At 36.2% G+C, this 12,266-nt stretch overlaps 1 protein-coding gene across 1 annotated transcript; it reads left to right on the top strand.

The window, feature by feature from the left end:
- The first annotated feature begins 633 nt into the window (after positions 1–633).
- On the top strand, positions 634–11,138 carry LOC147549414 (DUF21 domain-containing protein At1g55930, chloroplastic-like). The gene is made up of 14 exons (XM_086665131.1): positions 634–1,460; positions 2,673–2,770; positions 2,893–2,986; positions 3,396–3,473; positions 3,625–3,728; positions 5,543–5,624; positions 5,989–6,128; positions 6,595–6,673; positions 6,769–6,832; positions 7,032–7,123; positions 8,107–8,172; positions 9,075–9,191; positions 9,876–10,064; positions 10,690–11,138. The coding sequence occupies exons 1-14, from the start codon at positions 924–926 to the stop codon at positions 10,981–10,983; spliced, it is 2,034 nt and encodes a 677-aa protein (XP_086521257.1). The 5' UTR covers positions 634–923; the 3' UTR covers positions 10,984–11,138.
- Positions 11,139–12,266: the final 1,128 nt, after the last annotated feature.

Here is a 12,266-nt window from a genome sequence, read left to right as displayed (position 1 = left end):
TCACCGCCACTGCCACCACCACCATACCTTCACCACCACCATACCTCCATCAGTACCACCGACATATCTTATCCACCACCTTTACCACCATCACCATACTACCATAACTCCGTCACTTCACTCACATACCTTATCCACCACCACCGACGTATTTCCACAGTTATCACCACCGTATTTCCACCACCATACTTCCACCACCATCGCCACCATCATACCTCCACCACCACCATAATTCCGTCACTATCACTCACATACCTTATCCACCACCACCACCACCGTATCCCAACCACCACTGTATTTCCACCATCACCACCACCGTATCCCAACCACCACTGTATTTCCACCATCACCACCACCATCACTACCACCACTGTACTTCCACCACCATCGCCACTATCATACCTCCATCACCACCATCAAACCTTAACCACCACCATCAAACCTCAACCACCACCACAACCCACCATGCCTTCATGGCACCACCACTACTTCGTATACCAAATTAACTTTTTAATTTTTTTACTTATAAGTAACATTTTGGCCATATATACTTTTAAATATTTTTTACTTTTTTAAAGCAAAAGAACTTCTACCACAAGCAAAAGTACTTCTACTTCTGGTCGTCAAACAACACGAGCTTTGCATTTACGTGCAAGGGTAAAAGAGTCACATAAAAATCCACAGCTTTCTTGTAAATGAAAAGAAGCAGACGAAGAACAAATCTCACCCACAAAACCCTGCAACTGGCACTGCCAAGCCACTACACCACAATGCATTTCATAATTAGGTTTCCCCAAATCCCATTTCTCTAATGGTCTTTTCAGCTTGATTTCACCTTTTCAAGCTTCAAAAGAAACCCTAATTTTCTACCAATATCTTTCTCATCAATCATCATTCTCTAAGCACAACTGAAAAGTGAAAAAATGGATTTAGCAGTAGATGTTTCAGTCATAGGTCGATGGAGATACATTCATGGAAGAAAATCTTCAATTTTCGTTTCATGTAATCATCAACTTAGAAGTAAAAATGTGTTTTCTCCAGTTATTCGGATATCGATGAATCGAGTTCATCATCCTTCCATTGTTAGAAATTTCAGTAAGTCTAGATTTCAGGAAAACGAGGTATTGGATTCTAGGGCTAGTTCTAAGAATGTGAGGAATACAGAAAAAGGAGATGAAAATGGAAAGTTCAAGTTTTTGATGCTTTTAGTTAAAAGGGGGGTCTTGTTAGCTTCAATGGTTTGTGGGGTTTTTGTTATCAAGTGTGGGAGAGTTTTTGCGACAGAAGGGGTAGGGGTTGTCAGTGCTGGTTATAAGGTTTTTGGGCAGGAGTCATGGCCGAAATTGTTGCAGGTTTTAAGTGTTCTTAAAGAGCAAGGGTTGATTTTAGCTGCACTTTTGGGTCTTTCTGCATTTTTCTCAATGGCAGAGACTTCAATTACTACCCTTTGGCCTTGGAAGGTAAAGCTCCCTAAGATTATCTCTCTCTAAATTTGTTAATCTCCAAGGGATTTTAGTTTTCTAATTTCTAATCTGCAAACACCTAGACATCATTGACAGTTACGCCAATTTGAGCTTGTTAAAATGTCATCCTATTCGAATTCAATAGTTAGGGTATTAAATTTATATAATAAGGGAAGAGCGTATCTTTTTCAGAATATACCTTCCTCTTTAATGGCTCTGATTACATCTCCCGAACTTATCCCCAAGGGTTGAGATTATACCTCCCAAGCTTATCTTCGAAGATTGAGGTTATACCCTCGCCAATATATATTTGGCGTCAGAGGATACAAATGCAAAATAAAACAGAGGGGAACTAATTAATCTGAAAGCAACATTAAGACACTGAATTTGGACCAGCGTACGGATGATAAGTTCAGGTTTCAGTTGCCACTCTGTTCTTTGAGGTTACATTGTATTAAGTTCCACCTTTTAAGCGGTTTAATGAATTTTGACAGTATATTTCTATCATTCTAATGTTATGTAACTAATAAAATTAATACGTCCTCAATAAATAAAGATTGAGTTGAGGCGCCCCTCTTGTCGGTATGTTCTTGTAGAGCATGTTCCTTGCTCAATTGTCTACCCTAGGAACAGCTCACGGTGTTTCAATCCATAAATTGGATTACTATTTAAAGAAGAGTGTCAAATAGAATATATAAGTCTACATTAATATTTCACCTTTGGCTTTAGACTCTGCTAAAAGAGCGATTCTTGTTCCACTGCACCTTTGAAAACCTCACATTTCTCTCCCTTGGTTATTTTTATTAGTTGAAGTCATTGTTCGGTTTCAGTACAGCTGTAGAAGCCTTTTTTTACATTTAGCTGGAGACACAGGGAAATGCATAATAAAACCTTGTAAAAGTTGAATGCACGAAATCCTTTAATTGTTGCCTAAGATTGATTTTTGAGTTAAGGAGTGATTCTGATGACTGTGAAAGTATGTTTTTGGCCTCGGAAAGGCTTGTTTTTTCATTTTATCCTGAAGACATCGACTTTGAGGCGATGCACAGAAGCACAGAAGTACAGAAGCACTTTCTGCTGCAAATGTCCTTTAGGGAATCATATGGTCCGCAGATTGGTTACAGGAAACAAGAGCACTTATTTTGCACATCCTGATGCATTTACAAACACTTAAAATCCACATTCATGTTTATTTTTCTTGTTCCCCAGGTGCGTGAAATGGCTGAAAAAGAGCCTGATAATGCTGTCTTCAAAATGCTTCGCAGTGATGTGACCCGGTTCCTGACAACTATTCTAATTGGAACAACGTATTGCTTTGTAAATATTTTGCATTGTTTCTTTTCTTGATTTCTTCCTGGTAGAATTGACTGCAAATTTTTCAGTTATCTCAACCTTTAAAGGCCCTCAGTTACTTTTTATGATTTCTCAGTGTGGTAAATATTGGAGCAACTGCACTAGTCACAGAGGCTGCAACAACAATTTTTGGTGAAGCAGGTGTTAGTGCAGCAACAGGAGTTATGACTGTATGTTTCATTGTTTCAGTTCCTTCTTTTCTACAGTAATGCTAGATATTACCTTACCTTAATGTGAAATTTATTCATTTTGACATAGTAACTTAACTAAATGAGTATGCATGTCTTATAGAAACTTTGTAAGGTAATTTCTCTTTTCTGTTCCATTGCCTCTTGTTCATATCCTTATTTAGGGGTCTCAATTGAGTTATTCCTATAATCCTAAAGGGAAGGCGAGATTGATGTAATTTGATGTTGTCATGAGTATATGAAATTGAATCCCGTTAAGTACATATTTCATTTCTTTATGACTAATGTGGGTGAACTTTTACTTTGAGTACTTAATATTGCAACATGGTGAGTATCTCTTCAAATTGCATGGCAGGGTTAGTTGAACAAATTTAATTGTGGATGATCACAGGTTGCTATTTTGCTCTTGACAGAAATTACTCCCAAAAGTATAGCCGTCCACAATGCCACAGAGGTCGTTAGGTTTGTGGTAAGTCAAAACACATGACTAGATATCTTATCATGTCTTTGAGTTTCATTCGAATATGTTTGTTCATCTAATTTGACTGGTTATGATTTTGTTTAGTTGATGGTTTTAATAATTTACGTTTTAGTTGACAAGCATAAAATTGCATTTCTAGGTCAGGCCAGTGGCATGGCTTTCGCTGATATTGTATCCTGTGGGAAGAGTTGTTACTTTCCTATCAATGGGAATTTTGAAACTGCTTCGTATAAAAGGACGAAGGTACTTGCTCAATGTTTGTACTGTTTTTATTTCGTAAATAGTGTATTTTGTGGTGTTTGTATCAAGGAATCAAATGTCGAAAAATTTCGGTCGAAATGACCGAATTTTTTCGGTTTTTCAGATCATGGAAACAAAAACACACTACAAAGTTTTCGTGTAAGATTTCGACCGAAATCTCCACGAAATTTCGCTTTCTTCATCGTTTTCTTCTTGATTTCTTCATCAAATTTTCTTGATTTCTTCTTCATAGCTTCAGGTTTCAGATTTTATGGGTGGGTTTAGGGTGAAGAAGAAGAAGAAAAGAAAAGAAAAAGACTAGGGTTTCCTAGAAGAAGAAGAAGAAGGTGAGAGAGAGGCGCGACTATATACTTAAAATCATTTTTTTACTTAACCCCTAAACAATTGTTTAAGTAAATATAGCCCCTCAACCTAACAGAACAGGTTAAAAACAATTCAGATTACCCCCTAAATTAACGATTTTATTGCACATTAGCCCCCAACGTAAGTGTTTTAGGGTTATTAGAGGTGAATAATTTAATTTAGCCTCTAAATTAACCACTTTAATGCGTATTAGGCCTCTAAGATACTAACTTTTCATACTAAAGAGACGTTAATAAGGATACTAACATTTCCACAAATTTGTAATGTTTCCACATAGACCGAAACGTTTCCACTTTTGGACTCACCGAAGTTTCCACCGAAACCGAAGTTTCATTCCTTGGTTTGTATCAATTTCTATCGTAGTTTTCTTACTAAAGATTGACAATGAGTATTCTTTCAATTTATTCTTAATGAACAGTATTCTTTCAAAATTAAATACTGAAAGTATCTTAGAGATCATGGAGTCCATTTTATGGTGATGCGTTTTCGTGCAACTTCTCTTTGTATTTTATGGGCTTTTGCATATACTCATGTGACCATTTAAACTTTGTGGGTGTTTACCTAAATGCTATTATGTGAACAAATTCATTGGTGGCCCACATTAATTTGACAAAAAATAGTGTGAATATGTGTAGTTTTTACTCACATGAATCTGACAAAATAGGGTGCGACTATTTGGACTTTTAAATATGGCTATAATTGTTCACATCAATTTTTGCCTAATTCACAGTGACTAATTACAAAGAGTACCTGTCTTGGACTGACTCTGTGAATATCTACAAAAGTTCATAGAATACCTAGTGGAGCCTCTGTATTCACATGGGACGAGACTAGTCCTCTTAATGTTGTTGATATGTAGTTGAAAAGGACAGTCTCAAGCTTCAGGATATTGTGTTCTAAGATCTAAGAAGTCACCTCAGGTCATATTGTTGAATGGCAATTGGTATCATCTTATCATCACATATCTATTCATGCCACCTTCTTTGTATCATTTGAACTCTCCATATCCAGCTCAGCAATTGGTTAATGAAAATCTGTTCTAACAGTCTTTGGCTCCGTGAACCCGCAAAGTTTGGCACAGTGATGTGGTTCTTCATTGCTTCGTCCATAATTGTTGGGAGCGTGCAGAAATGCCCGCAGTACCATGTCCCTACAAATATTAACTGAGTGCGACAAAGTACAAGTTCAAATCACTAATCAACATGCTATTTTTTTTCTTTTCCGTTTATATGTTGTTTTCACGTAATCACGCGTAGATATACTTGTATTTGTTTAAGCTGTTGCAGTCTTTTCTCGCATTAAGACCTTAGTGATTTCTGCTTCATTATCTCAAGATGAAACAATATAATGTTAGCGACGATGACATTTTGCTAACTAAGTTGGTGTCTTCCGGTACTTAAATTGTTTTACACACTGCGTAACTGTCAATGCAGTGAACCTTATGTTACTGAGGAGGAGTTGAAGTTGATGCTACGAGGAGCTGAACTGAGTGGGGCTATAGAGGAGGAAGAGCAGGTCAGTATATGCTACTTGAGTCATTATTCACTCCTAGAATGATGCAGTCGGTATCGGTTCCTAGTTCTATATGTCAACTTAGCAATACCCATTGGCATGCCTTTCTTACTCATCAAAGTACTGGCTATATCATCCTAACAGCAATAACTGCAAACCGTAATTCATGTCAGGACGACCTTACAGCCTAGTTAAAATACTAATTTGAGCACCCACTGTTGGTATGAATTCGAAATGATTATTTATTCATATTGATGCATTTAGATTTTATTTAATGCCATGCAAAGCTTGTGGTCTACCCTCTTGATATGTTTTCTGCTTGAAGTTGTCATTGTTTACTTGCTGAAATTTCGGGTATTTTTTTCAGGATATGATTGAGAATGTGTTAGAGATAAAAGATACACATGTGAGGGAGGTGATGACACCTCTGGTTGATGTAGTAGCTATAGACGCTAGTGCTACACTTATTGATTTCCATGATCTCTGGGTAACCCATCAATATTCCAGGTAGGCATAATGATTGTTTAGTCGGCAATAGGAAGTTTTGTATCTGGTAGTTAATGGATCTGGTCCGACATTGACGATTATATATATAATAATTGGAGTACTCTAACCAATTACATTTGATGCATATTAATATAAACTCCTTTTCTTGTAAAAATTCTCTAACCAGTAACCAATTAAACAATTATAATTTAGCTCAAGTACTAACTGTCTTTTGGTCAATGTGTAAGCATGTCATGACACATGAAGACAGGCATAATCAGTTAACCTAGTGAAGTCTCTTATTTCTCGGTTGATCATCATCTCATTCATCTGAAAGGAGATGTCTTGTTTAAGAGACCTATTGAGATGTGATGGAACACATCACATGTTTTGTGATGGAGATATGAGTTCTAAGCAGAACTTATACATGATATAGAGTATTTTAAATTTGTGGTCATTGTTATGTACTAAGAGCAGATTCTTCCAGGGTGCCTGTTTTTGAACAGCGAGTTGACAATATTGTGGGCATCACGTATGCAATGGATCTACTGGATTATGTTCGAAAGGTTAGCTGGTCCCAGCTTCTTCTATTTTCTCTTCTTATTTTAATGAGTGTATAATTGACATCCTCATAGTGTGCATAATTATTTCATTATTGAAGGGCGATTTACTAGAAAGTTCAACCGTGGGGGATATTGCACATAAGCCTGCATACTTCGTGCCTGGTAATCCTTATGTTTAATGTTTTGCAATTCGGTTTAGTGTTGGTATTGTTTGATAACTTGTGATGTTTACTTCTTGGCCGACATGCTTGATTCAAATCTTCAATCCCCAAATACATCAGGCTACGCCGCTGACTTTCTTGTTTTCATTATCTGATTGCTAGTTTTTAGAGAGGATAATAGCATTTTGGTGTTCATACAGATTCAATGTCAGTGTGGAATCTACTCAGAGAGTTCCGTATAAGGAAGGTTCACATGGCTGTTGTTCTCAATGAATATGGTGGAACTATAGGGGTATGTTTGCATCCTTGATGGTACCAAATGTCGACATGTATTCACCAAATAATCAAAATATTTTCATTTGAAATATGAACAATATGTTTTGACCACAAAATTAGGAAAATTGTAAGAAACCTTCATTATTTCTAAAAGTAACAGGTTTTCACCTTGACTATATTGGATAGCGACTAAATAAATTAGGAACTACTAGTAAATACTCATCGAACTGTAGACCTAGAGAGTGAAGTGGTGAATAATAGAAATTTAAAATAGATACAGACAGACGCAAGGCATGCCCCCACGAGCAAAAAGTTAGGATTTGAAATAGATGCTCTGAGTTGAAACCTCACTTTCCAATTTTATCTCATCTTAAAATCTGTATGTCCCCACGAGCAAAAAGTTAGGATTTCAATATCTTTGTTCATTTTAAGCAAGATGTTACTGATTTGCTATCTAAAACAAGGATATCCTTTCAACTTCTTTTATTGTAAGTAGTATCAATATTTAATTTACAAATAACAATGGGCTCATTTTGAGCTGAAGCGGAACCTCATTAGTCAATAATAAAGGTTAGGATATCACAAAGAAACAACCATTTTAGTCCTATCTTTAGCTCCCTCACTATTGAACTTGTTTTTGTGGTATATCTCCTGTTAGCGGTGGTTGTACTACAAGTTGCTTAAATTCTGAAATTTGTGCTAGCGGCTACACTGCCAATTAGTTTGTATTTTGTTATAAATCAGGATATGCGTTTTCTGTAGTGCATCTAAACCAATTGAGATTTGTTTTAAGGCTTTCGATTTCTATCTCAGAATTTCTGTTTAAGTAGAAAATTGTTTTATTTCGGGATTCCAGTGTTCAGTAAAGACCAGTTATACTTTATAGGCATCTAGTGCATCTACAAGAGTCCAAAATGTTAGTATTGACAGGTATTCTGATTTTTAACTCCCTAAAATTTCACAGCATTTTCTTTTTTGTTTTATTTGGGGACGAACCAGATAGTAACTTTAGAAGATGTCGTGGAAGAAATTGTTGGCGAAATCTTTGACGAAAATGATTCAAAGGTGAGGTTGATTGTTACTAGTGCTATTCTCCGAGTCGTTCACTTCTTTATTAGTAACAGTATTTAACTCTATTTGTGACTTCTGTTTATAATAAAATCTTAATGAAGTGGTCTGGTCTATGTTAATATATTGTCAATCTTTTGGGTAAAAATTCATCCTCAAAGTAGTTTTGGATGGATAATAGGTAACCAATATTATGCAGGTCTGCAGGTCCTCTAATTTACTAAGTTAATTTTGCAAATATCTCTATTGAGCAAATAAGTCAATTATAATGTAAGCCTGTGAAGCCCTTGTATGTAAAATTACATTTTGTGGTGGGACTAGATAACTTTTAAGTATCAGTTGATTCGTTGTTAACGTGTGGAATGAATCTTGATGCTGCAACTAAACCAAAAGAATGTTCAGGTACTGGTAGATAAGCTGATGTCTGACGTTGTTTGTCTTAATACAATCATAATACTCCTTAAATAGAAAAGTTGACACAATGCTCTGATTTAACTTGCCATTCAAAATCTTCATGCTCTATGGTTGCACACTTTTGTCACTAAGCTTTTTATAGAGAACGGGAACATCCTAGGAGGATATGAGATGCCTTTGTTCGAACTTCAATATCGAGACCCATGAAAATTTTATGGTTCAGAAAAACTTGAATACTGATTAACCATTATTCTCTGTATTTGGCTTATTCGGATGCATTTATGTATTTGGCTTCTTCGGAGCTCGAGTGGCGTAAGATTACCAAATTCTTGCATTCATTATTACCAATGCGTTGCAGTTTGAGGATACTGTAACAAATTTTTGTTTTCCAAATGCATGGTTTCTCTCTAGATTTTTGTAAAAAAACTTTTAGCATATGTTAGTATATATATTCAGTATCTTTATTCTGTTTTACTTTATACTAGGAAGAGATCCAGAAAAAGACTGGGTACATTGTAATGCGAGCTGAGGGAATTTTTGATGTGGATGCAAATACATCTATTGATCAGCTTTCAGAAGATTTGAATGTGAAAATGCCTGAGGTATGTCGTCTCTCAGAATTGTTTATTGTGGAAGTGGTAATGTTTCAAGTGAGAACCATGTATATTGTTATCCTATTAACACTTCCATTGTCAAGTATTCTTCCTAATATGAAAGTTAGGTGTCCATGTCCCCGAAGAACAGAGTTGGGTGCCCATGAACTACAGGAAAGTTGTGAATCCCTTGGCATTGGCAGATATAATATTTTCCTTGCTCGCCAAGGAAACACAGAGTAGAAAATACTTTAATATGCGAAAATCATTATAATCTCTACATTCTTACCACTGACGTACTTCCTGTTTTGACTTATCTCTACAAACCCCCTCTATCATGTGAATTGTTGGTAGGTCTTGTTTGCAGTCCAATTACTATTTTGCTTGCCGTTTATCTTATGCATTTCTTTAGTAATTCTATGTTGAAAAATCATGTACTTAGCAAGGATGCCTACAAAATGGTTTGGGGGTGTTAAAAGGACATGTCTATGGCAGAAATAACTGCTATTATCGTTCTTTACTTTCTCTTGACTATGAATTTATCGCATCACGTCATGCACTGAAGGAATGGCTCTCATCTTATATCGTCTGAAGTGCAGTAACGACCATACTATGTTTCAGACTTTCAGCACTACTTTTGATAATCCAAATCCGAACAGAAAAACCAGTTTGTTTACATTCTTTTTTTTGCAGGGTCATCAATATGAGACAGTATCTGGTTTTATCTGTGAGGCATTTGGATATATTCCCAGAACTGGTGAGAGTATTAAGGTGGTGCTTGAGAAGGCAAACCAAGAGGAGGATGATGAATATACTGAAGGAGATTCTGAGCGCCAACATCAGAAGCATCAGAAGGAAAAACATCAGACATTTAAGCTTGAGGTACGGTTTATGATATTAGTAGCAGGAGTACTTGTGGGAAGTTTACTACTAATCTATTTTGTGACTGACGCGTGCTTTCTCTCACTAGTTTATTCAGTATCATTCGCATCTACTTGTGCTTTTGACTTCTGTTTTATCTCTCCATTTTGAATATGTAGTAGACTTGTAGTTTCTGCCCAGATTGTGCTTTTGAGTTGTGGTTTGTTACCGTCTTCTAACATAACAAACTAGGACCTAAAATCTTGGGTTTCTATACCTGCCTTCTCTCCCGAGTATCCTTTTTCTAATTCATAGAGTAAAACCCAGAACTGGTTGTTCATTCGGGAACAACAGAAGTATTGAGAATTAACGAGAAGTGCAAACCGGAGGACAAATAAATTTGCTACTTGAGTAGAAAGATTAGCAATTAGTCTAACTAATTCTTACGTGGCTTAAAATCCTACTTCATTTAGATGCATTTCTTTTATTCTTGAGCATTTCAAAGCTAGATTAAATTCTTCAGGGCCATTTAGAGTTGGTATTTGGAAATAATTACTTGGGGTTTATACAAAAAAGAAGTACGAGTAATCAACATAAAAGACGATTATTTGCAATCATTCAATAGTTTTGCCTTATTCTGTGACAGGTACTTGCTGGAAATGCAAGAAAAGTGAGTGCTGTTCGATTTGAAAGAATTAATGGGGACGACGTAAAATCAGAGACGAAAGAGGTAACTCGAGTGGTTCCAAGAATCATGAAAAGAAGAGGAAGCAGCGACGATGAGTCAGAAAGAAGTGACGATGACAATTATGATATTCCATACCAAGTTCGGTCTGATGCAAGTGACGAATCACTACAAGAGACATTGTTGAACAGAACTCACAAAGACATTTTAACTGCTGAACATGAAGATGGTTCTCATAAGGCCATTAAACAATAGTCACACAGTGGAATCCCTAATTGTTGTATTATTCTGAACATCAATAAAGAAACAAGCAAAACAAAAAATGGGAGGGCCAGATTTGGGGCAACTAAAATGTAAGGGTTGTTTACAGGGGGAACTGATAAAAGGAAAAAGTTTTTTTTTTTCTCTTTTGTTGCTGTGTTGCTGCCAAAAAGTACTCTAATTGTTATTTGCCCTACTTAGGCTAGGGCTGGGTGGCTTTAGGTTGTGAGGTTTAGTGCTGAAATTATCATGCTTGTCCTCTAGTTCCACGGGTTTTAGGCCCAAAATAATATTCTAAAAGGGATTAAGGTCCAATCTTCTTAGAAAATAGGATTTTAGTTCTTTTCCCTTTTGCAAGAAAATGACTAAAATCCTTACAACAACAGTGTTATCACAATATATTTTCATCGATCGAAGAACATAATCTACTGTAGACAACTCACTAATGAAGTTTTTCAACGATACAGCATGTTGGGTAGCTTCGAAACAAGCAACATATTCTGCTTCCATGATTGACGACGTAATTAGTGATTACTTAGCACTCCTCCAAGATATTGCACCTCCCGCAAGCATAAAAATATATCCTGAAGTAGATTTCAGACTATCTCGACAACCAACAAAGTCTGAATCAGTGTATCTACAAGCTTCCAAGACACCAGAATTTCTATACACGAGTATGTAATCTTTTGTTCCTTGAAGGTATCTAAAAACCTTCTTAACTGCCTTCTAATGAATTATTCCAGGATTTTTTTGAAACCTTCCAAGCATTTCGACTATAAAATCAATGTCAGGTCTGGTACAAACTGCCAACCGCTGATGCATATTCAATAGGATTAACCTGTTGCTTTTCAATCTCATTTTTCGAGCATTGTTGTTGGCTGAAAACATCTCCCTTCACAACCAGCACATCTCCTGGTGCACAATCCTCCATTCCAAATCTCTTTAGAATTTTATCAATATAAGCTCTCTGAGATAAACACAATATTTCAGCATCACTATCCCTTTGAATTTTAATTCCAAAAACATATGAAGCATCCCCCAAATCCTTCATGTCAAAGCTTTTCGATAAGAAATGTTTGGTTTCATGCAACAAATGGATGTCATTGCTGGCTAAAAGAGTATCATCCACATAAAGTACTAGTAAAATGAATCGACTCCCATTGATCTTGAGGTATATACATCAATCCATTGGATTTTCCTTAAATCCAAAATTTGTAATTACTTGATCAAACTTCAAGTATCACTACCTTGAGGCTTGCTTCAACTCGTAGATCGAT

This window comes from Eschscholzia californica, unplaced genomic scaffold (genome assembly GCF_041429995.1).
Source record: "Eschscholzia californica isolate CP2 unplaced genomic scaffold, dmEscCali1.0.p SCAF_3, whole genome shotgun sequence".
NCBI lineage: Eukaryota > Viridiplantae > Streptophyta > Magnoliopsida > Ranunculales > Papaveraceae > Eschscholzia > Eschscholzia californica.
The sequence above is the reverse complement of the archived record's forward strand: the minus strand, read 5'-3'. Positions and strand labels throughout refer to the sequence as shown.

Bases quoted from the DNA above. Each gene is read 5' to 3' on its own strand.
- LOC147549414 (XM_086665131.1), top strand. From the start codon at position 924: ATGGATTTAGCAGTAGATGTTTCAGTCATAGGTCGATGGAGATACATT. The intron at 1,461-2,672 runs GTAAAGCTCCCT...CTTGTTCCCCAG, and splicing joins CTACCCTTTGGCCTTGGAAG to GTGCGTGAAATGGCTGAAAA. The intron at 2,771-2,892 runs GTATTGCTTTGT...ATGATTTCTCAG, and splicing joins ACTATTCTAATTGGAACAAC to TGTGGTAAATATTGGAGCAA.